The sequence below is a fragment of the Cynoglossus semilaevis genome, chromosome 19, assembly GCF_000523025.1.
Source record: "Cynoglossus semilaevis isolate Cse_v1.0 chromosome 19, Cse_v1.0, whole genome shotgun sequence".
In the NCBI taxonomy this organism is placed as follows: Eukaryota; Metazoa; Chordata; class Actinopteri; order Pleuronectiformes; family Cynoglossidae; genus Cynoglossus; species Cynoglossus semilaevis.
The window spans coordinates 9,776,939-9,802,087 of NC_024325.1; the positions used below are offsets into that span (position 1 = coordinate 9,776,939).

A 25,149-nucleotide genomic window follows, 5' to 3' on the forward strand; every position below is an offset into this window, starting at 1 on the left:
CGGTGATGACCCAGGAGAGTGGATAATATCGATTGTGTGTCACTCAAGGCATTCAGTGGATTGCATTGACAAAGCTTGTCGGGCCCTTTAATAGTAAGGTTAGCAACCTTGGTTTGGACCCTGGAGAAAAGTCTAACTGTGCCCTATTTCATGGTGGCTTTTAACCAGTCCCCTGGTCCAGAGAGTGGATTGATAACAGTAAGGAAGTGATTTTGCTTTCATAATTGCCTTGCTGTGGTTGACATTTGCAGCCCTCGACGCCAATGGAAGTGCTTTTCAAGGACTTGAAATAGGACTGGTATTGTTGGGCTGGTTTTTGTGAGCGAGGGATCACCTAAAAAAAAGGTGAGGTAAATGAAACATGGTGGAGGAAAGAGGGAGGTAGGAGAGGGGGGAGAACTCAAAAGTGTGTGTAAGAGTGATTTATGACTTAAAGGAAGTCCATTACTCAGTAGAGGAAGCCCAGACCAAAACATAAACAGAGTAAGGGCATGCTTTGCACACAGGGTCATGGAGTAATTCTTTTGCACTGCTAAGATCAGTGATAGCTGCTGAAAACTTAAGTGTCAGAGGAGGAAAACACTGACAGGATTTCAATCTCAATTCCAAACATGAATAAGAGCTGTAAAGCGCCCAAACAATCTCTCTTTTTAAGGCAAGTGATGTGGAACTTGGCAGAAATGTAACTGCTCCCCTGTGTGTTGTAATTTGCCTCACACAGGTGGGGAAGCCGTTTCAACATGAAAACAGTCATTGGCTACAGAGTGAGTTTTATGATGGCAGCTAGCTATGTACGGCGCTGTGTGGATCTAAATCATGAGCGTGCAACATTTGACTGTTTTATTTCCTTTGTTAAGCAATTGTCGGATAAAGAAAGTCATCGTTTATTTTGTACATCATTCAATCACCAGTTTAGTGTAGTATTACATCAGACTGCTGTTACTATGCAAAGTCTTAAATACTTTGTTTTATTAACTCAGTCCACATTTTATCTGTACAAACTTTGCTTGTCCATTGGTCCAGACTCTGAAAACAAATTTCAAAAAAATTCCTTTCATTTATTATATTTAAAAGCAAATAAAGTTGTTTTAGTGCCTGATTGGCTCCATACCACTGACACCACAATTGACCAGGCATCATTTTAAATTGTATTTCACGACATTCTTGCTTTTCTTTTCTTTTCTCGTTTAAGCCTCAGCGCTACTTGCTAATTTGACTGCGGCTCCTATTTACTCACTCAGTTTAGCGTTCTGGCAAGGGAGAATTTTTCAAATGATTTATTAAATTTGTTGTGTTGAAACTCTGAGATGTTTTCCCTTCTCTCTAAGGTATTGTGACATCTCACTTATCCAGACTGGTGAAGACATGTTGTGTATGCTCAATGCAGCTGTTTTTAGCTCATATGCTAATAGCTCTGCTTCGGGACAGGAGTATGTTGTCAGCAGACAGGAGAGGAGGGAGGGTAATCCTAGGCTTAAGTGATGCCGTTAGTATTCTGGAAGTTACTTTGAAAAGACAACTTATTTGAGACATAAATTTGACTTTTTTAAAAGAATGTTTTTTTAAATGCAGCTGTAGCTGTATCTACCTTTTATAAGTCAGAGTCTTCATTTAGTTTGGCGGTGTTCATTTATGTAAGATGTGTGCATCAAATAGAGAAACAGGAGTTGCAGTCAGCTTATGACTGGTGAATTAGTTTAAGTAAGTCATAATTTCATTCAAAGTTTGATTAGATGTACTTCACATCCCCAATGCAGGAATATAGAGCAGTTTGCAAAAGTTGAAACCGCACTAAAATCTTGTATAAAGCATTAAAAGCAAATGTAGAGAACCTGAAGTCCATTAACATTAACATAAAATGTTTTAACCACCCAGGGCTATTTGGGGACTTTTANTTCAGTAATGTGGGGAAATAAATTCTAATGGTGGTTTTTAAACTCCATCCCTGGAAGCTGTAATGGGTAGAGGGCGCTACTGCCCTGGATAAACAGATACAGTAACATGTACCCAATGACCTGTGACATGGATTTTTACATATATATATATATATATATATGTATATATATATACATGCCACCTATAGTCCGGAAAATACGGTAGCTACTTCAACCATCACTATATACACATTATTTATTTAGTACACACAGTTTACTAAAATCTACATAAAAATAATATTTGTTACATTGTGTTCTTTCCACCAGTATTGCCAGCATCACCATCTAGCCACCCTTCGTTTTTGCAAAGGTTAGGATTAATGGCACCAAATTCTTTGTATTGTCTCATTCATCCCGGCCTGTGTCCAGACATTTTTTAAGTGTTTGCATATTCCTCCTGTGTCTCTGCTCGTGTTTCTAAAATTGAAACATGTGGAAGTGTACGCTCTCGTTGTGCTGCTGTAACGTAGCAAAGCCTCCGCTCCCTAAACTCAAAGCATTTGTCTTTCATATTACCACCACACGTGAGCTGCACACAAGGCTTGACCCAGTGTTAAGTGTCTGTGCTAAATTTCATTGCCTCCATCTACTGGAAGGCCTGCCAATATACTGGCAGTGAATTCCTGGAGGAAAATAAATGGCAATAAAAAAGAGAAATGATAGCCTCTGCACGCCGAGAGGAGAGGGCTTTTTCACTGCTGTCTTTTTTCCATACCACTCTTTATTGAAGCTGTCTAGCTCCGGGAGCTGTGATTTGGCACACTGCTGGTAGCTTTAGTTGGATGGGTCTCAGAAAGGCAATACAGAAGTAATGACTCAGTAGCACAGATTGAAGCAATGGGGAAATCATGTAATTAATTGCACACAGATGTGTTTAATTGGAAGGTATGAGGTCATGAGTGTTCAACTGGGCATTTAAAAGTCTAACACTTTTTGACACCTTCCTTTTTCTCCGTCCACCAGTGACCGTGATTTTCTAGGCGTCAGAAACTTAAGCTTCGTAAAGTTGGCACAAAGGATATTTTACTGCAGCACTGGGCTACTACAACAAGATGTTCAGATATGATCTTAGAGAGCAGTCTCCCACTGCTCTTATAAGAAATAGCTCGCCAACCACCCACACACTCGCACCTGCTCAGTTCATTATTAAATCTGGGAATTGTCCCCATAACTCAATCCCCTAGACTAAAGCATTATATGACCATTTGTGAGCAGGGAGAAGGGTGATTGCAACGCAGGGCAGTGGATGGATGTTAAAAGCATATTGATTTGTCTGTAATGTCGTCATAGATCATAGATTTATGGCAATATATAAATGCAGCCACCAGCTCTTATAGCCTCCAGCTTGGGGTGGAGGAAATGGAGTCTTTAGTATGACTGATGAGATCAAGACAGTGCTCTTCTACACCCCCCTCCACCCCCCCCCACTCCTCTACCTTGACTCTGGTTATGCTACTTCTCCTTTGCTGTGAAAGCCTGAACCCTGAGGCTGCTTTGTTTCTTTGCTTTGGCTTCACATTCCAGCACAGAGACTAAGATTTGTCGAGGTCGGTGCATTTGGCCAAACTAATCTCTGCAGTGCAAGGAAAATTATATTTAACTAGTTTGGCCAGGATACCTTCCACACAGCGATACTAGCAAACTGAAAGGAAACAGAAATCCTCCACAGTTGCACGTCTAGGTACTAACATTATGTGGCTTGGCTGACATTGACATCAACCGCAGACAGACAGACGGCTTTGAGAGAAAACATGACAGGCATTTTCATTATGTCACTGGGTCACTTTGATGAGAGGACGTATGACAGCCAGACTTCGTCTACAGAGATTAAAATAGGCAATAAGAGTTATTTTCAGAATGTCCGCCTGTGATATCTTGGCTCTACATGCAGCTTAACAGTAAACAAATCTGAGGCAATAGAAGCTGAGCCCTGATGCTCAGTGACAGGCTGTGAAGGGGGGTGGCAGGAGGGCTTATGGGTGACAAGAGGGCCAGGCGAGGCTGCTGTCTGAGGCAGTTAAAACAGCTGGGCCTCAGAGTCCAGCACGGGGTCAGAGCCAAGGCACACTGGTCGGCTCGCCCACATAGCTACTGTCAGTACGATGACATAGAGGCCATCGTAAACAACCTCTCACAGGCCCTAAGGAGCACTCACTTCTGCTTTTTCACATCACGGTCTCTTTAGATAAAGCTGGCTGCGAGTTAAACAGGCCTAGCAGTTTCCAACTGTTGTCACCCGGCCTGACGCGGTTTTACTACATGGGATTACTGTGAGGCTGAGGGGATATACGGTTTGGCAGGAACATAATTAGTGATGCTAGATGTGGTCTGATGTTTGAAAGAAGTGTCAGCTAAGGCAGTGCTGCCCATGTGAAGTTGACGGAAATTCTTCAACTTGTCCATAATAACTGCTGAGTCATGAAACCAGTGTTTTTTTGTTTTTTGTTTTTTGTGAAAAAAGAAATGTTTTTTTTAACAACCTTGCTATATAGACCTCTAAAGGCAGCATATAGAGATATTCAAAGTGTAGTCGGTGGAAACCAAAGGGATTTGACAGTGCCGCAGGAAACAGACAATTTATTGTCAGTAACACAGCCTAGGTAGTGGATTATCTATAAAACTTTCATGGTTCTCCTTCAGTGGCATCTAGCCATAAAACTTCCCAAATGAGGGACTTGTTAATTTACTTGTTAAAGCAAATTAAAAATTTATAAGCACTTTTAGGTAAATGAGATCCTCTTTCATTGCCGCCCTAGTGGGATTCTCTCTGCCAGATCCTGAGAGGACAGGTTAGTTGTTCTGAAAGCCACAGACGAACAATAAAAGCTGTTAAATTGTTCCAGGTTTATTACCACTGAGCTCCACAGCTGCTGTTTTGCGTAACTAAGGGAAACCAGGAGCTGATGGCTACAGAATCCCACCGAGGCTAGTACAGAAAACTGAGCCTAGTTCTCTTTCTGTCTTTTCTTTTTTTTTTTTTTTTGTTCCTTTTTGTAGGATGTGGGTTGGGGTGGAGTTGGGGGCTGGAACAGGCTGGTTGTGTGTTACTCTGTTTAAAAGGCCTTTGTGGTTAGAAATGTTAGCAGGCTCACTTTTGTGTCTGATTGCACTGAGTCAGTGGAGCAGCCTTTGAAAGCAGGGCAGAGTACTTGTAAAATTCCACTGTGTAAGTGGTGATTATTTCTTAGTAAGCCAGACAATAATCGGCTGTGTATACAGTACGTCTAAGACGTTGTAGATTTAAAGATGCCTTTTTTTTTCCATTTTCAATGCTGTGATAATGTTTATCATTCTGCACCAGTGGGCCTCAGCTCATTTGAGTGTGAGACCCCTGTTCTACACAATCGTTGTCACCTTTGAATTTGTGACATAATTTTATTGTTATGTTATTTTATATACTGTGTCATGTGAAGAATATAGGAGATTCAAGCTCGTTTTTATGTCTCAGGTCATTTTAGTGTATATATATATATATAAATATATATATATATATTTATTCATATATACATATATATTTATATATATGGTTGTTAGTGTTTACATCTGTGGTTTTGGTTAAACTTGAGTCTCAGTCAGTATCAGTACAACAAGGAAATACTCACACTCATATTAAGTTTAAAAAAACATGGTATAAAGACAATGCTAATATGTACAGTAAACAAGACCATATGTGTACACAAACATCAAGAACATCAAATTATTTATTTTAATATCATTACCAGCTGTCTCTCCTTGATGAACTCAGAAGCTTGGTACATATTTGAAAACGTTTCTCGTATATGCAGTAGTAGTTATTCGAAAAAAAAAAACAAAGATAAGGGAAGTCGAAATGCTTTAAAATTAGAGTAAAATTGCATCAGTGAATCATGCCTTATATATATATGTATATATATATATACATATATATATATATATATATACAGTGATAACGCGGTTTACTTTTCACGGTTTCGCTACTTCACGGATTTACATCGTGCATTGTGTTCTGCATTCTGATTGGCTAAAAAGTCACTCCGCTTCTTCTCTACCTGTGCGCCAATAACGTTGCGGTTTAATATGTACACGTACGTAAAACAGCTTGCCAAATTGACATTACGTACGTGCAAATTCTCTTGCAATTTCGAGTTTATCAAACCCCATAATGTCGACAAACCGCTCTGGACCGGCAAAAGTACCTGCGGTAGGGACCAAAAGGCAGCGGAAGATGCTGTCTATCGGTGATAAAGTAAAACTATTGGACATGCTAAATGAAGCTAAAAGCTATGCGGCTGTAGGTCGGCATTATGGAATTAATGAATCTTCCGTTCGTTCCATAGAAGGAAGAAAAAAACATAAGGAAGACAGCAGCAATAAGTTTTAATAAGGATTCAAAAAGGGTTGCAACTGCCCGCAACAAGACCAGGTAATTTGTATTTTTTTCATAATCATTTTTAATTTTCTCCCGATCCCGGTGGGCGGTGCTAATCTCCGCAATTTGAAGGCTTCTGTTCACGTTGATGATTAAAATTATTATTTGACAGTACATTACAGAAGTTATTTGTTGAATCGTTTCTAAAGTACTTTTATTTTACTTTATTTGTGAAACAACTGTTTGAGACTGTAAAATGGTTTGTTCGTTCTTTCTCTTCCTTTTCTGAGTATTTAATTGTAAAAAAAATAAAGATTTCTACTTCACGGATTTTGCCTATCACGGGTTCTTTTTGGAACGTAACCCCGCGAAAAACAGTGTTTTACTGTATATATATATGTATGTATAGTGAGAGGGAGAGAGAGAGTTTCTTTTGAGAATTTTTCTTCCAGGTTAGAATGTTTGTGTAGAGATGTTTTTGCTGAGCCACATCCCATAAGCCAGGGCTTACCAGACCAAAGCATATTTTCAATTTGGAAAGTTTGATCAGTTTCCAGTAACTTGAATCCAAAAGTTGTTTCGTGTTTTTTAAAAGACCGATTGAAAACAAATGTTAAATAATTTCACAGGCTTCCCAGGCTGAGCAGTTTTATTTGTGCCTTTCCAAAACATCACTCTGACTGCAAATTAAAAACAGTCGTTGACTCTGTACTTGGGTAAATTCAGCCTTGTAAAAGAGACACAGAGAAATCCCCTAACATGGAACAGATTGCAGAAAACAAGACCTTACTTTGTGGAAATTAATGTCAGATGTCCTCACTAGTAGTTTAAATGTTTCATTAGATGCTAATGTCTCACTGTGTCTCTAGCCGTTGTGAAATTAGCCTATATTATATTAAAACCATGTGGCTGTTATCTTTCTACAGGCGCAGTAAGGCCATAACATAAATGTGTCCTCATGGACTAACCTGCCTCTTAATGTCTTTATGTTACAGCATCACCCTGTGGTCTCTCCGTACATGTGTTTTTATCTCCGCTGTATATCAAACTGTCCTTGAATACATCAAAATGCATTGGTTTTTTCCCCAGTTCTTAGAGGTAGGGAGGAATAAATGCCATAAAGTATTCAGAGTGACTCATGATTGTAACAAGAGGGATTAATGAGGTCATTGGAGGTCACAGAGACAGCCTCAACACCCACAAACATGGGATTCTTATTTAGATTTATTATCAGACAGTGGGCCGTTTAATTTCATCTTCCCCTTTTTTGTGACTCTGACCACCAGCATTCCCTTCATTTGCTTGAGAAAGCTATTAATCACATCGTAAAAAAGAAATGAATCCATCATCCGAGCGTCAAAAAGGGACGGCGGAAGAAGAAAAAGCTGTAACTCCGAAGTCATTTAGAGGAGCTCAGGGGGAAATTAAAGGGAACAAGCTGAGGGATACATTCTCAAATAGCTGTGTAATCAGGTCCCGAGCTATGTAATAGCCTTGAAAGATGAGCTGCTCTTTATTGCAATGTCTTTATTAGATATGTTCTTCAGACATTACACACAGTTAAATTTATGCAAGATTTCTGATTTCATAGAGTTCCCCTCCAGTGATAAGCCACAACACAGACACTGTGATTAGGCTGCAGTCAGCTTGATAGCGCATTGATTAATGGCAGACAAACCTCTTTATCTGTGCTGCACTTCTTTGATTATATTCTCCCCCGGATAACGGTTTCTGTCTCTGGTTCTGAGCTTTGAACGTTTGGTGCTGGAATCAACAGGAGTGTGCGGTGAGGCTGCCGTGTTTTTGTTTTTGCACATTCATGAATTCATGAGTATTCTGGTGCACAAAGCCCAGCACTGTCAGGAGGGAGGCTGCCTGCCTGATAAATATTATAGGTCAACATGTTTTGATAAAGGAGCCACAGACAAGGGCATAAACAGCATTCCTCTGCCTTTCTTTTCAGGGATCAGTTCACAGGCCGGTGTGCATGAGATATTATTCTCCTCACCCCCTCGAAAAAATATGTAAACTCCCTTCTGACACAACTGGCATTTGCAAGAGAAAGGGGTAAAAATACGACCTGGTTTGTGTTGAAATAAAATGTGTTAGAGGTAATTAGTGCTATCATAGCACAGAGCGTCGGTGTGCACGTGTCAGTGCATGTTGTCTGCAGTCTTAGGGGCACTGCTTGAGTGGTCATACACACACACACAGTCAAAAGGTTCCATCAGACATTCCCAGCGCTCCGACTCTTGTAACACTTCCAATCCATTTTCTACTCATCGTGTAGTTCTCCCTAGAGATGCTATTCATGAATTAAACGCTAAGTGAATTGAACATTTTGTTTTAATTATCAGACTAATTCAAGGGGTTCTTCTGTTATTCTCCCACATCGGCTCCTTTCACAGCATTAAATGGTGGCCGATCTGAAAGGAGAATAGTGGAAATAAATTATAATAACACATAAACACCAAACCCAGAGTTTTGTTTTTTTTGCCCTATCCTGTAAATGCTGTTAACGGTTTGAAATGAAAACCTTCAATAATTGCCTGGCCTGGAATGAGTAGCATGGGAGCTCCAGAGGTCTTCAATTATAAACCTGGACGGGGAACATGGGCCCGATCTTCTTCCCCTCAGCCCGGCACCACCCAGGTTCTTTCATTATTCTCCAAATTTTGAAGAGACTCAGATGCTTGTGATTTGGCACGTCCTCCTCTTTATTCATGTCTTTCTGTTGCGTCTTGAACAAAGTGTGTGTGGAGGATGACACTTGCGGAGCTCCTGCTGCCTCAGCATGTGGTGTCTGCTTGGAGAGGATAGCGGCTCCATTTGAAAGTTCTGGAGAGGTCTTTGTCCCTGTTCTGCGTTTGGTGGGCTGAGAGGAGTTTCTTACTGTGCGATCAGATGGCGTCTGTCATTGGCAGGCAGTGTTGTTGGCGCTGGGAACACTCAGAAGTATGACAGATTTACAGAGACGGTGCCGTAGCTCCTGCCAGTTCTCACATATTAATGAAGGCTTTCTGCAGGATGGCCGTCCTTAGCAGAGGTCTAAACTGCTGTGTTAACAGTTTTGTTACACATTGTTAACTGTTGGTGTCCTTGTGTGTTGTGTTTTCTTTTTTGCAGCTGAAGCCAGGACAAAGAAACTGTAAAGACAGCGACAGTGAAAGTGTCAGTGAAGCGTCGAAGCCTTCCTTCAGGAGCAGCTCCAGAGACAGACTGACAGATGTGAGTACATCAACAAACAGTTGCCGTGTTTAACAGCCCAGTTGAGGCTGTTTTAGCATCTGTCAAATTCTATCATCTCCTCCAACCACTTTTTAACCACTCAATCTTGAATTAATCACTTTTTAACCGTACAATCGTTAGTTTGAGGACATCATTTTACTATTTCACTATTAATTTGGTTTACAAAATCAACTCAAGATCCTCATCATTGAAATCCCATATATAAGCTGTCTATACAGCAGCACTTTGTGCTTTTACACCTTAAACGCCTCCCTCCCTCCCTCCTCATTGTGAAAGACCTCCGTCAAAGCAGTGATGGAGAAGTTGTAGGCTCGCGGGCAAAAAAGAAAGGAGTGACTGTCAGTGTCTTTGCCCTCCAGAGACCCTGTTCCCAGACCCATGCTCCCGCTCTTTGATTTGTGTTGAGAATCCACGGTAAAGCGATCAGACATCTGACCATAATTAAAACTGTCAGGTGTGAGGAGAGCAAGTCTTAGAGGGAGTCGTGTCATGTCATGTGGAAGTGGAGCAAAACGTACATGTAGCTTCACCACGCCTGATCAGGCACAACATTGAAAAGGTCATTTATGGTTGACAACAGAAACTGAAATGATACCTGCACTCTGCTATAATTGTAGAGGTGTAAAATAAGCAAAAGTATGCTATGATGAGGGAACTTTCTTTTGGAAACATCAGAGTCTTAAAAACAAAATTCTTTTATCATTTTCAAACTACTATGAAGCCTCTATTGCTCCCTGTGATCACTTTCACCTCAGCCGTCAATTCTTTACTCTGGAGAGTTAACGTACCAGTGTTCCCGCTTGGCTGGCTCGGTTGTGACATCTCACAGGAGACGATGCACGTCTTCCAAAGACAGGAGGTATGAGGTATGAACACAGACTTTTAGACCTTGGCGATCAAACAGTGTGAGACTTCATCTTTAGTCCCAACAGACCTCTGAACAAGTCCCCTCCAGCCATGCTGTAAAATCCACCATTACAGGCTTTAAAAGGTAAAAGTCAAATCTGAAATCCTTAACCTGAAAAGAATGTGGAGGAGAAATGGAGTCCAGAAAACAGAGAGAATATCAGTGTTAGGTGTGGGATTTATTTTACATGATGTGATTGTCTTTCTTATTACACGTGTGAAAAGTAACATTGTATTAGTAAAGTGCTACTATTCAAAACAGACAAGTGAATATGAATAAGTGGACGTTGTTAGAGTGCGGAATGCAGCTAAAATGCTAATGTGTTTCGTATGCACAAAGATGCTATGTGAATGTATCAAAACACAAGAAAAAGCATCGAAGACACATATATCGGCTCAAGGAGCAGCGTGAGACACGGACAAGCGCTGACCCTAGCTGTTCATTAGACCATCAGGTTGCTAATGGTATTTTCTGTAGCACGACCTCACTCTCATAGAACAACTACAGTCCAATGAAGCAGATGAAGTGAGTTTGCCTGGGATCCGGCTCGGCAGCCTTCTATCTCCCACTCTGCCTCTCTCCCCTCTCCATCCTGCCAGCTCATTAAGGCCTACAAATGGCACATCAGCTCTGCTGTGTCTGCCTCACCCCCAAACCCAAGATAAATTGGCAGGCCTAGCTACATTTGCTCTGAAGCACCAGGTTCCCTTTTGGGTTTTCTTTGAAGCCGACATGGCAGTCACCCCCCCACCTCCCCCACTCCCCCCACCATCGTTTCAGTTTGGGTGGCAGACGAGCAGAGTGAGTCTGCCGGATCAGGGAGGCCAGAGAGCTCGGGATGATTCACTACCGTTTAGTCTCTGCGGTAAGGGGTGAAATGCCATCATTACCCGGCTGCCTATCAAATAAATTGGCAATTACGGGCAAGGGATTGCAAGTAAACAGCATGTTACTCCCTTTTTCTACCCAAGGCTCTTGATGAGAGGCGAGTGCAATAGAGAGAAGCTCCGAAGTTGAGGGTCACAGCCCGCCAGTCAGTGTTAGCCTGCCTGATGAGACGCACAAGAAGCAGACTATAATGAATGCAGCCCTATTTTTCAGTAGTGATTTTTCTATAGTCATCTAAAGCTTCCTGTTGTGTTCAGCTTGTAGCTTCCACGTCTTGCAAGTTGTGCAAGCCGTTTCAAAACCCGTGCGCCATCATCTTTGGACTGAGGCCTTTCATACAGCCGGTTGTGTGGAGCTCCTGTTAACACACAGCAACAGGAGGAGCTTGTTAAACTTTTACTTACACAAGCACTTAATTGATGTGACTAGAAAAAATGTGAAAATTGTGGGTTCCTGAAATCTATACTTGTGTGCCCCGGCTCCTCACATGAGAAGGTTCTCTTGTGGTAAAAATCTTTGGAAGTTGTTTTGTGATGAAACATCTGGAAGTGATACTGTTAAAAGCCAAGCACGTCGTCTACCCCGGCTTTTGAAGCGGTTTCAGCCCAAACACAGCTAAAGTCTCTGTAATGGCTAGTCAGACTGAACTCAGTTATTACTGGCTTTCTGGTGAAAACATGACAGGATGTTCAAAACCCTGTGTGCATGTGGTTAAACCATTTCAGATGCTCAAATTGCAGCTTATGGAAATTGATTAATGTCATAAGGAATATTTGTTGTGGTAAAGATCTCTATTATGATTAAATTTGCTGAAGCGTACCAGGACTGCACATAATGTGTCGTCCTTGACCTTGGAGTGCAGTCTTTTCCGTAGGCTCCTTGCCTGAACTGAGTCACACTGTCCAAGTAAACTGCTTATGTAACGTAACCAGATCCGGTCTGCATTAAACTATGCCCATGCCACCTCCTCGGTAAATTCTCAAAATTATTTCCTGACACTGCGATTTAAATGAGGTCACAGTATCCCTAAATGTCCAGATATGCCGACCAATTTGTTCCTACACAGAACTCATAATTGCTTGCATCAATTATCTGTCTGTTTCTCTCTCTGCTTCTCAATAACTCGAAATGTTCCCTATTAGAGACAAGCATTTAGATATGGAAGTAGGAATGTTGTACCTATAATTAGCTCATTATCACACGACTGTACTGTCTGCCGCCGGCCCAGCGAGTGCAAAGTAAGTGTGAAATCATTAGCAGATAATTTAGTTGCTATTCATTTGTGATCGTACTTGCAGTAGTCACCCGGTTTTTGTCCATCGACTGATCTTTTTAAAATATATTCCATTCAGATATTTAAATACATGACATGAGACGGTCCACGGTGTTACATAAAACATTACATTAATTTAATTGAGCCTGAGTTTGGCACCTGTGCTCTAGGACAACAACAAAAAAATGCCACCCAATATCATTTTTATACATTATTAAGACAATGTCGTACCAGAGCTAAAACATAGGAAAAGTATATTTCTTATCTTATTTAATATTCCTCGTATTTTCAAACACCCTGCATGTGAGAGAAGATCTGCATCTGCACGATGACAGTCTTTGCCCTAATTTTGAAGTCATAAACCACAGTGGAAGCATGACGACACAGCTAGCATACCAGATCAAATCAAGTCTCAAGTTGACTTAAATTTCCCCACACCTTTGACTCTTAATAAACCTGATGAATAGGCTGTCTCCCAGGAAGTGGCCAGACATGCTTATTACCACCTCTGGCACTGCAAATCAAGCTTTTCCCTCCCCTTCCCTCCCTGTCTTGTTCCTCCTTCCTATTTTCTCTCTCATTGCCTGCAGTTGAATTGTTTGAAACAGACTGTGACATTTCGTGACATGGCAGTCGGGTGAAATTATGCTTCGCCTCCATCACCCAGCCAGTGCCCCAACAGCTGAACATCCATCTGGGCCCTGCAAAAGGTCCCTTTGGACGATTTGTGTCTGCAAGTCCCAGGTCATGCCTGCACCTGCCTGTATTCACATGCTGCTTTTTTTTTTTGTGCAGAATTGGAATAAATATGGGAGAAGCCGTGTGTGATGTGCGTGGTCAACACCTTAGGTTGATGATGCATGGCAGTTATTATTCATTGATCATTTAGAACTCATTCATTCAAACCAAAATAAGCTAAAATAGCAATCTCTTATAACGACTCCACTGTTTTGATATTGCTTTATGCCAAAACAAAATAGGTCTTTTAAGTTGTTGAACCTGATATTTCTGAGGTTGCTTTGTTAAATACTGTTCAGGCTGATGCTGACTGAGCACAGTCCCACAGTGCTTCAGACGATGAATCTATTCTCATGGAAGATTAATGGACTGGTGAAGCGGTGTTGAATGTCATTGTTGAAGGTTGAAAGTATTGAGCGACTAAATCCTATCCATATGTTTTCAGGAATTACATAAATAGGCTCAGCCGGAATCCATTTTGATTTATCAAGCTTAAACCACTGCCAGAGCCGCTTGCCAAGTATTCAGGCTCGGAGGCTTCGGCTGAAATGGTTCTATGTTCGCTGTTGTCATGTTTGCCGCAACTTTTGGCAACGTTTCGCTTCCGCATTCCCTGTAACCTGACCCCGTAGCCCCGGTATTTGATGTCATACTCCAGCGAGGGAGTCTCTACTCTCTTTGTTTCAGCCTTTTCATTGTGGAAACTGTTCCGGTGGGGTAAGTTGAATAAGTGGAGCCTGGAGGAATCTCTACAAAGGTCTCACTCTGATTGGATGCACGCAGAGCCCAAGGAGAGAATGCTGGTTGCCATAGCAATAAGAGCAATGTGGGAACTGGCTGTACAAGTTTGAAATGGGAAGAGGTGCTTTCTTTGGCTTTGAGAGGTATTCATTGTCTGACGTTCCTTCTTTCTGGAAACACACTGGCCAACATACACGTAAACACCAGTCTGTAAAAAGGCACACAAACACTGCATGCACCTTTTTACCCCCCATGGAGAAGTGGAGCTGGAGTGCATACTTCAATCACAGTGGCTAGGTAGGGGTGTTCTAAGGCCCAGGCTGGAAGCCAGACAAAACACAATCACACACACCAGGGGTTCAGAACCATTTCCCGCTAATAAACATGATTACTGGCTATTCACTGTTAGATATCACTTACCTTTCCCCGAGTCAACAGATCAGTCTTACACCTCCTCCTGCCGCAGCGCAGCATCTATACGTACATGAAGAGATAGAAATGTCTCCAGGTCATCCTGTGTGTCGGCTTCTGTATTTCTTTGCCCGTATTATCCAGGCTACACCCTGAGCTCTGAAAAGAGCATATATTTGAGTTCACATGTTGTTTTATATATTTGATCCCATGTTATTAGCATGTTTCCATTAGGGACTCCAGCTGCAGGGGAAGGAAGGTGTGTGTGGGAGGCTTGTGTTTTTATGTGGTGGTGTTATTTGTTTGATGGCCACCAGAGGCTAAGAATTCTGTATGTGGATTAGACAGAATGACCTGTGGGGTCACGACCTTCTTCTTACATGTTATGTCTATAGGCAAATACAGAGGTTTGTTCAAAACTGTGGTTATTTGAATAATGTCTTTTTAAGATAAATGTCTTCTTGTGATTCAAGAAACAGCTGTGCAAAAAATGACCAAAAATGATTCTTCTCATTTAACTCCAGAGTTCAAACATATAAAATGTGAACATTGGTTCGTTCTCTCATCTTCTGCTGCTTAATCCTTTTAGGGGTGTAGGGGCAGCTGGCACCAGTCCTACCAGTCATGGAGCATGGGTGGGGTTCAACATGTCCACAGATAGAGGCTCCTTTCACACCTACTGTACACTCACCTTTGGTCCGTGTCCAATTAACCTCATTCTGCATGTTTTTGGACTGTGGGGTAAATCGATATTGAGTATCTAGAAAAAAACCCACTCTCGCACAGGGAAAAAAAAAAAAAAAATATCTATATAGATATAGATAGATAGATAGATAGATAGATAGATAGATAGATAGATAGATAGATAGATAGATAGATGAATTCTACTCATTTAATAATAATAATAATATAAACTATATTGATCTCATATTAGGGAAATTCTTGTGTAAATAGCAGCTATGCTGCCCCCAGCAGGCGCCAAGCATGTGGTTCCTCTGGGAATCGAACCCAAGACTCTCTGCCTTCGAGGCAGGCGTGCTAACCTCTACACTTTTGTTCAATAAAATGCACTAGTTGCACTAGTTTTGTAATTGCACTAGTATTGTACAGCATTTATATTTCAAAGAAAATCATAGTATATGTTTGGTTTTTATTTATATATATATATTTATATATTTTGAACACATACCTCTCCACTGATGACCTTAACACCAGTGGTCTCAGGTTATTTGAGTTTGAGACCCCTGCTTTAAAAAATAATATTGAATCTCAACATGTCCAATTATAATGTTGATATTTTGACTGGATAATTAAAAAGATTCAAAGTTCTCAGTTGAAATCACTGTTTGACTGTTTGAAGTTACAGACGTTTAGATGAACGCACTTTAGTTCCTGTGGCAACTCATGTGTATGGTTTTACTATCCTCGTCTTAAGCCCATTAAACCGGGGGGGGGGGCAACTCAGTACATGTGATGAAGATGGAACATGTGGTGAATTATGGCCGTGTCAGATTCCCATTACCAGAACAATTAGCTAATATGATGCATGTGCTTTGAATTGAGACCAGATTCCAGATTTCTTTTACAGGCTGCACTCTGCAGCATGGCGTTAATAAAATATTTTCCCATGTGCTGGAGAAGGGGGACATTGTATTCCATTCAAGGTCTCTGAATGTAAGAGATTACTGGCTGTCACAACACTACTATTTCGAAGGGCACTGCAGTCTGCACATTAACTGTGCCAACAATAAATTAATACACGGATTCAAAGGATAAATGGACGGACAAACAAAAAGGACAGAAGGAATTACAGTTGCAAAAGATTATTGCAGAAATGTTATTTCCCTCACGCCATGGGCTTAAGTCAAATTTAAAAGAGAAATGAAATTGCCAGCAGTGAAAAACCAGACTAGGTAGGAGTTCATGAGTGGAGAAATAACATTTTCATTTGTTTCTGTCCCAGTGGGAGATGAGCAGCCTTTCAGTAAATAGAGACAGCTATGAGAATGTCTTCCTTTTTTTTCCTCTTTTTGGTTGGCGGGATATTGTTTTAACGTGCACTTATCCATCTGTAATCGAGATGTCAGGCTCCAGGAATCCACAGGATGGCCATTCCACTGTTGTTTTTATGACACACAAGTGTTGGCCTCATCTTGCCTCCAATTGTCTGTTATTGTCCCATTTCCAGCAGATTCTCTGGGTTATATGTGGTCTCTTTTCAAACTTTTTGTCATTTTTTTTCAAGAGCGACCAGCTGATGCTCCTTGTTGGAATTTATTTTTTATATTGAGCTCTGGGAACTGAAATAAAAAAATCATGCCATCTCACCAACTGAGAGCCTGACTTGAGGCACATCCTACAGTATTGTTATTTGTTCCACAGCGATAATAATAAATCAAGTATGGTGCTGTTGGCAGAATTTTGTATGTCAGATTCAGTAGGTGTTTACTTGCCAGAACATTGTCTTTGTTTTCATTTGTTTGTGTCTTGTGTCTCTGTTTCTCTTCCAACAAAATCTGTTCATGTGATTGTATGTAACTCTTTTTTCTTTTTCTTTTTTTTACCAACGTTGCAGTCATTTATTATAAAATTAATACAAACCATGGTGCGTATTCCCAACAAAACTGTACTTTTGCTTTTAAAATATTGGCAACTTTAATCATCTTTGAAAATAGAAACTCAAGGAGTTGCTATACAACAACAGTGACCCTGTATATAGGTTATATTACATTTTATTTTATGATTAATTCATATTTACATGTACTTCCTGGCATTTGTATTCTAACAAACTTAACACTTCTTTTCATGTACTGTAAAATAACTTAGAGCAGTGGTTCTTTTTATATTTGTTTTTCTACTCTGTACCACCTGAGAAACACTGAGCTCTCTGAGTACCACCATGATGACCAACATTAGAATACAGCAGCAGAGGTCTTCCCTGTTGGCTTCCACCACACAGGAGAGATGTTTAGAAATGGTTATAAAGATGTTTATGTTTAAATGTTGTATTAATTGTACATGGTATGTTTCAGAATTATTGGTTTGAATTAGTGAATACATATATTTTATATTTTCATTGTAGGTACATCACTTTAGCCTGGTCATTTCAATAGCAGCTCCCAAGCCAAAAGACTGTTGGCACCCCTAAACAAGATGATAGGTCGTGACCTGTGCAAAGGGAGTTACAGCAGCTGTGTTAAGGTAGCAGTTGAAGGTCAGGGATCACAGCGACACGGTACGAGGGATTGAATGGGATTAACCTTGGTCCTCTCCTTTGGTCCTGAGCCTAGACAGGCTAGGAAGAGTGGAATTAGCCCAGCCAGTCAGGGCCATCTGATTCCAAGCCCTCATCCAATTACTGCCTTATCTCTTTGCAAAATGAGATCACTTGGTGGAGGGCAGTGAGACCCTGGTCGCCTGGCGAAGGTGCGATAATCAGCAGAAGGGTGCACGACACTCAGCTCCCCCTTGTTCCCTGAAAGAGCCGAAGCATGTGTTGGGAGCAGCACTCGCTGCCATTAGCTCTCTGTGCTCGCTGGAGCCTGACCTACACCATGCATGAGGACAGACTGCTGTAGTGAATTCAGGCATCTTGGTGTTTCTGTGTTTAATTGCTGCACTTAGGAAGGTGAATAATGTGGCTAATTACAGTTTTACCTCCTATCCTGTGTGAATCAAACCCTGCAGGTTATAGGCAGTGGAGAAGGGGAAGTGAGGTAATTTACTTTTGATATGTACTGCTCTCCTAAGCAGTTTTTAGGACAACTCTGAACTGCTAATACAGTACATTGCTAATCCTCTTGTCCATTAGGGGAACAAAGCAAATGTTTGACGGTTTGAAGGTTTAATTAGGAAAATAATTAACCTCTGTGCGAGTCATTAGTGCAAGCAATTGTCCTCTCTAACTCTGCTTCTTGGAATGGAGTCACATTCGCCTCAATGAGATTGTGACATTCAAAGGAACTCGAACGTTAAATTAATTTTCTTCTTAGTGTAAATTTGTGTTTGTTTTGAATCAAGTGCCTTTGATTAAAATGGGCCGTTTAAAAAAAAAATGGCAGATGTGTCTTAAAACAGAGGCTTGGTTTGTGTCAACGATGGAAGTTTTGAAAGAAAAGAAAAAAGGTATTTTCTGGCCAAGCCTTTATAGGATATAAAGTTTTTCATATTTATTCCTGATACTTCTGCCATGCAGTGATTGTATTGCAGCACTGCTCTGTCCCTTGGCCATCTGGAGGACAATTCTGTGCCCACAATATGGCTGTAGAGGGACCCATTGTAGTGGATTTATGTTTGGCTATTTCTTCTCATGCTTGTGTTCTGGGCACAAGTATCCATCGGAGAGCAATAGGTAGCCCTGAAAGACTATCTGTCCTCAGCTGTGGCCTTTCAATTGTACAACCACTACTACCCTGCACTCCTCCTCTTTTCCTGGCTGCTGCTCGTCTCCTCAACCCATTTAGATTAAACTCCTCCTAAATTTACCAGAGCAACTGGGCCACACAGGGAGAGCTGGCATCAGAGGGGCCCACTGACAAAAAGCACCTGGCAGGAAGGCACAGAGGGGATCTCCAGTAAGAGGAGGGGGGGTGCGGGGGGGATGCAGACAGCAGCAGAGGTGGGTACAGGAGTGGAGGGAGGGGTTTGAAAGGAAGTAGAGCCTAACCAGAACACGAGGGGTCCAATATTGTTCAGTCACAGAGGAGTCGCTGTATTTTCATCACTCATTTCTTTCATTATTACACAACGAAAAAAGAGTAAAAACACAGAAACCGATGTGTGGCTCGGAGGTCACACAACCAATAAAATGAAAAATCATCAAAAACCGTCAATCTCTTAATCTTTGTACGATTAAATCAGTGACATTATTCCCAAGCGTACGGTACTGGTGTACAGGGAACTGGAGTGGTGGCGGTGGGTCGGTGATTTGCTGGAGTGGGTCCAGTGCAGCGTAGACTAGATTAGCTTCCAGGGGGCAGAGATGCAGTCAGTTTGGGAAAATATCACAGCCCATTAGTTAGGAGCAATGAAATGGAGTCAACTTCTGGGACTCCATTAGGCATGCTGCACTTAGACAGGCAGCGTCCCTCGGTGTGATGCTATTCTGGAAGGATTGAGCGCACAGATATAATTGGACTGGGGAAATCAAGCAAGTTCCAGTGGTCCTGGTGGGGCTCTCAGACAGAAAATGAGAACAGAGGCTTTTGTATTTTCTCCCCCTCTCCCTTTATAAAAAACAGCAGAAAAGTATCTATTGTGCTCGGGGTTCTCCTTGTAATTTTTATTCTTTTCCTTCTTTCTCTGTCCTTTCTTCTGTCTTGGTGCCCCCCCACCCTTTCTTTGTTTTTCTTGTTGGATTTTAACATCTGCTTTAAATTCTCTTGTTTTTCATTTTCAGAGCTTCGACTCTGGCTAACCATAAGCAAAACAATGTGCATTTATCCATCCATGCCGTTCAGTAAACATCGATGAGGTTTAAAATTGTGCTTGATAATAAACACGGTTTATCCTGACACGGACTGTTTGCTCGGCCTCATGCAGCTGTTAATTGTTTTGCGGATGGTGCCAGCAGACTCTGCTTGTTTTGAAAACACACATTTACAATGGCGTCGTAAAGGAAATTATGGTCAAATATAAAAATCTATAGCATATGTTGAAACTTCATAAATGTATTTTTAGAATACGTTGCTTATACGATCATTTGTTTGCAAAAGTAACAAAGCAGTGAATGTAGGTTATAAATGTAGCTACAGTAGGATGCAGAATAAATCATGGATTTAAAAGGAAACCTTCATCTGTTTAAAGAAAAATAGTTATTTTTATTTTGTTAATATAGTGATACAATATAATGCACAGATTGTAATTGTCATTTCTCACTCCTGGTTTTTATGTAACTGTGCTCATAACGGTTTGTCCACTGACGACTTCCTTCAATTTAGAATATATATAAAATGAAAAATATTCTTCTGCGTGAAATTTTATTTTCATAACAAGTCATTATGAAACAATTTTCACAAACTACATTTCTGTAATCATGGGATCCTCAACTTACATGGCCCATAAGTTGGAACTCACATACTACAGCGAATTATTTGTGTTACTCACCTATGGTAACACGTTGGTAACATCATAATGTAGGACAGGAAAACTACACTGACTGTGTACTCATCTCAGTAGTTCTTCATATTCTGCTTATCCACTGAACCACCGAGTCGTCTTTGCTTGGTGTGTTTTGCTGAAGTTTTAAAAATGGTTCACAGCGTTACAGCATAGAATATCACTAACTGTAAGCCATTTATGGGATATTTACCTACCTTATCCTTTAAAGGGATTGGTTAAGATCTATTATCTATCATTTAAGACTGATTGGTTTAGTGGCGGATAAACAAGTATAGATGATAAGAAGGTCGTGGAGGTTGTATTCATGGAGACGACAGATGGCCTGGACGGTCCAGATTAACACGTGGTTTTGTTCAATAGTTTATCACAGTAAAACGTCTGGGTATGAAGTCTTTGAAGAGGCTGAAGCCCAGTAGAATTATTCATTGTGATACTGTTGAACAAAAGGAGAGTGCTTTATGGCTTCTGCTCTTTGTCCTTTCCCTTTATGAAATTATGTGCTCATGGCAAAAAGGCGTTGACATTTGTGGACCTCCAGGGACCACATCTCCATGAATGCTATCAGCACCTTAAGTCAGTCATCATCGCCCATACAGGTCTCAAAGGTGCTCTCAGCCCCTGCCTCAAAGGGCACCTCCCACCCCCCAACGTCCACCCCTGACCTGTCTGCCAGCCTGAAAAAAAGAGGCCCTGACAGCTACTGTGGTTGGAGGTGGGGGGGCTGTAAAAACTGGTTAAATGAGGACTATAAATAAGACCAGCCATTAAAAACGTCTGCATTATGATCTTATCATCACAGCGCTGTGTCCCTGCTAAAAGTATCACCCTATCCCTTCTTGCCTCCCTCCCCAGCCAAAAAAAAAGAAGCCACCTTGACAGGTCTGTTATCTATTCATGTGGTCAGCTCGCCCTGGAGGGTCGCGGCACTGGCAGTTAGGAAGCGACTGCTACAGGAGAAGCAGGGCAAGTAAATGTCAAGTGAACCACCAAGGATAGATATCGCTGCTCCTGGGGACCACAGATAGGATGAGGGAGGGGGGAGGGAGGGAGAAAGATGGTGTGGTGCTCCTGACTGTTTTACCACCCACAATGCATGCTGGGTGTCTCAGCTGAACTCTTTTCTTATCTGTTTCCAGTCAGTGTAGACGTCAGGTTGCAGTTATGTGCGAGGGTACCCAACAGTTTATCTGTGATACCACACTTGTCTGTAATTTTATTTCTGCTAAATACAGCGCCATTCGGTGAGCTTGATTGAATGCGTCTGTTGAGGCAAAGTTTTGTTCTAATGCAGGAATTACTGCAGTGTTATTAAACGGGTTTGTCTCATTCGCCTACCACCTCATTTCACCACATAATCTTGTAGAGACAAATCCCAGTTTTTTGTTGGGAATTAATTTTCTCTGCAACAGGGATTACTTCCTCTCTCTCTCTCTCTCTCTCTCTCTCTTTCTTTCTTTCTTTCTGTCTGTCTTACTAAACCATCTCCCTATTAGGAATTGGCACAACAGTTGTCTATATAATGTCAAACCTACTGCTTGTGGTTCTTCAAAGTGTTTATTTTAAATATAACAATTGCTTGTTAGCCTGCGGATCCTTCTCCTGAGCAGGATCTAAATTGTGTGATAATTTGTTTGGCCTTAATTGTAAGGCTCCAGTGAAAGCTTTGCTGCTCTCTCTCTCTCTCTCTCTCTCTCTTTCTCTTTCTCTTTCTCAATCCTTTTTAAAACTACTTAAACGTTCCGCTTGGCTGTGGATTAGTGGATAATAGGACCAGCAGCAGGCCAGGTACAAGCTATTGAAGTGTTCCTGAGATAGCCTCGGCGGTCCCTTGGGGTAGTGGGGGAGGGTTCATTGTCGCTGTGACAGTTTGCCTGAGTGGATTACATGCAGTTCAGGAGACTGTATTGGATTGGGGCTATGCCCAATTATCCTCTTGGATTGGACTACAAGTGAGTAACCTCCTATTCCAGTATCCTGCATCAGGTGAAGTCAAGCTGGGACAGAAACATTTGGTGTTATAGAGTGTATATTTTTGGATTGTTGCAATAAATAATATTTAGATATTCTTATATTCTTGCATATTTTTCAATATTCAAAATATCTACATACGATGAAAAGCAGCAACAGCCTCAATTTAATCAAATTGAAAAATAAAATTAAGGTGTAATTAAAACATTGCAAGAAATTTGAGGGTAAATATCAAAGGTTTACAGGGATGGGACTACATACAGTGTTCAAATTAAAACAGTAAACAGAGCAAGGTGCAGTGCAATTAGATTAAAATGAAAAGGATTACAGGATTAAGGTGCATCTTAAACTGTTGTGATTTGTTTAGCCCGGTGGGGGCATGAGGGCCCATCTGACAGCCTGACGGTAGATGATGGTATTGAGTTTGTTTCAAGGGACCTTGAAACAAACTGTGCATACTGTGCAAACTGTGCATATATAAATGTATAGTTATGATAAATGATTATATATATATATATATATATAACAACGCAAATATGTTTGTGTCATGCACATGTCTGTATTGTTTTTGCAACAATCCCAAAACAGCGACTCATGTGGTCCAGGATGTTTATTCAGAGGCATACAGTACATACTGAAGGATATTGTAGCATGTTGTGATACAGCAGAGGAAAATTTTCCAGTAATGACTTGCGTCATATCATGTCCTCTCATCAACAGTGCACTCATACTCGTACAATGACCACTTCCCTGTGCTTTTGGCATTGAACCTGTGAAATAGCTCTTTGACACTGCTATGTAATGTTTTTTGCTTTATTTAGTTAGTTCAGTACTGTGTCGAGTACTCAATACGAAACTGTAACTGAGTATACAAGTTTGGTCAGGTTCCTGAAGTGAAACTTACACTTAATGGAACATAGTGTTCGACTACCATGGTGCATTTTTAATTAATGTGACAGGTTCCTCTTTGACAACCAGGCAGGTAGAGAAGTCCAAGATTCTCCTCCCTAAACCTGCCCCTACTTGAAGTTGATTTCCATATGGGAAGCTGTCAGAGTCTGCTGTCACATTTCCCCTCTGTTTCTTTTTTACCTTTTTGCTGGAGACTTGCTAGTGGATAACAATGAGTCCCCTGGCTGTGCTCATCTTATTCCATCAGGAAAGGGGAGAGAAGCGCCACAGTGCCTTGGGAATATAGTGCCTTAAAATGGTAATTTGCCAGCTCGTACAAATCCTGGGAGAGCCTGCGAGATGAAGAGTAGACAGATTTGACTTGCTTTATTTATTAAATTTGATAACCGGTACAGGCCTCTGGAGGGGTAAGGAGATTCTACTGCATGTCATTTGGATGGAGGCAGAAGATATAGAGGAGATCCATCAAAGACTTTCCAGACATTTATGCTAGCTGTCCCTAGCACCACCTGGTACATTTCCTATGGTGCTTTTCTTACCTATGCTAGTTTGTTTCCTTCACTGTTGGAAACACATGAAAAGAAAACTTTTTTTAACTGATTAATATGATCAGAAATATATTCCCTATACTGAATATATACAAGGAACAGCTACTGAGTCAGCCAAGACTTCAGACTAATGGCAAAGACGAAGTAGGCTAACTGATTTGCCGGCAGATGCTGTTTGGGCTTAGGCTAGCAAAGAGGCTACCTCCTGGCTCCCCAGGGCGATTATTTAATACAACTGTGTTCCTCTCAGTTTCCTCCCTTTGTCCAGGAAAAGCTCCATGCCCTCTTAGTCCTCAGTGGACTCCCCAGGGACACTTCACACAACTCAGAAATGGGGAAAGAGAGAAACATAGCCACAAAGCCATACTTGAAAGGTATCACTTTGCGATCTGTCCGTCTCCCAGCTCTGGCGTCTCATTTGTTCTGTGTGCTGATGTGCATCAGGGCTTCGGGGCAAGGTAATAGTCTCCAGGGACAAGTTGCAAAAGAAAGTTACCTGAGGATATAACGCCATAAAGGAAGAAGGGGAAAATCCTTTTCCTGCCCTGTAGATCTGGCAGTTTTTTTTTTTACTCAGTAAGAAACTTGACTGCAAAGCCAGAGGTGCTTGAAAAGATTGACTTTGAATAGGGTCTGGGGTCTTTTGAATGTACCCTGCTTGAATAAAAGACCTTTGACAAGTGAAGGCTTTGTGATTTTCCTGTGCTCCACTATCGGTTTAACTGCTGAAGGAGAGACAGCTCATGTTGCCTGTGCACTCACTTCATGTTATACAGACTATTATTATAATTATTATGATTATAATACAGGTAGGTTTGCCCAAAGAGCTTTTTGTACCCTCACCGAAATTACCTGATAAAATCGTGGATGTCAGGGGTATGTTCAGCATCTAGGACCAGGTTTCCACAAAGACAGGAAAACCTTCTGGAGTCCAACGTCTACCTCCAGTCTACCAAAACACCTCCCGAATTTGTGTGTACTTTTTTTTTCTACTGTAGAAACACACACTTTGTAATTAACAAATTACAAATTAATCGACAGAGCATGACAATTCAATTTGTTGGTGCCCGTCCCCTCCCTCCCCCCACCTTCTCCACCCTCCCCTCCACATC

General features: G+C 41.2%; 1 protein-coding gene across 10 annotated transcripts in view; it reads left to right on the top strand.

The window, feature by feature from the left end:
- auts2a (activator of transcription and developmental regulator AUTS2 a) overlaps positions 1–25,149 on the top strand; it is a 224,219-nt gene that overhangs the window by 77,299 nt on the left and 121,771 nt on the right. For all 10 annotated transcript variants that reach the window (XR_003052957.1, XM_025065800.1, XM_025065801.1 and 7 more), the window contains one exon: positions 9,409–9,510. Coding sequence is in view for 9 of the 10 variants with exons in the window: in XM_025065800.1 (XP_024921568.1) it covers positions 9,409–9,510 (102 nt within the window). In the remaining variant the exon portion in view is untranslated. The remainder of the gene's footprint in view (positions 1–9,408; positions 9,511–25,149) is intronic.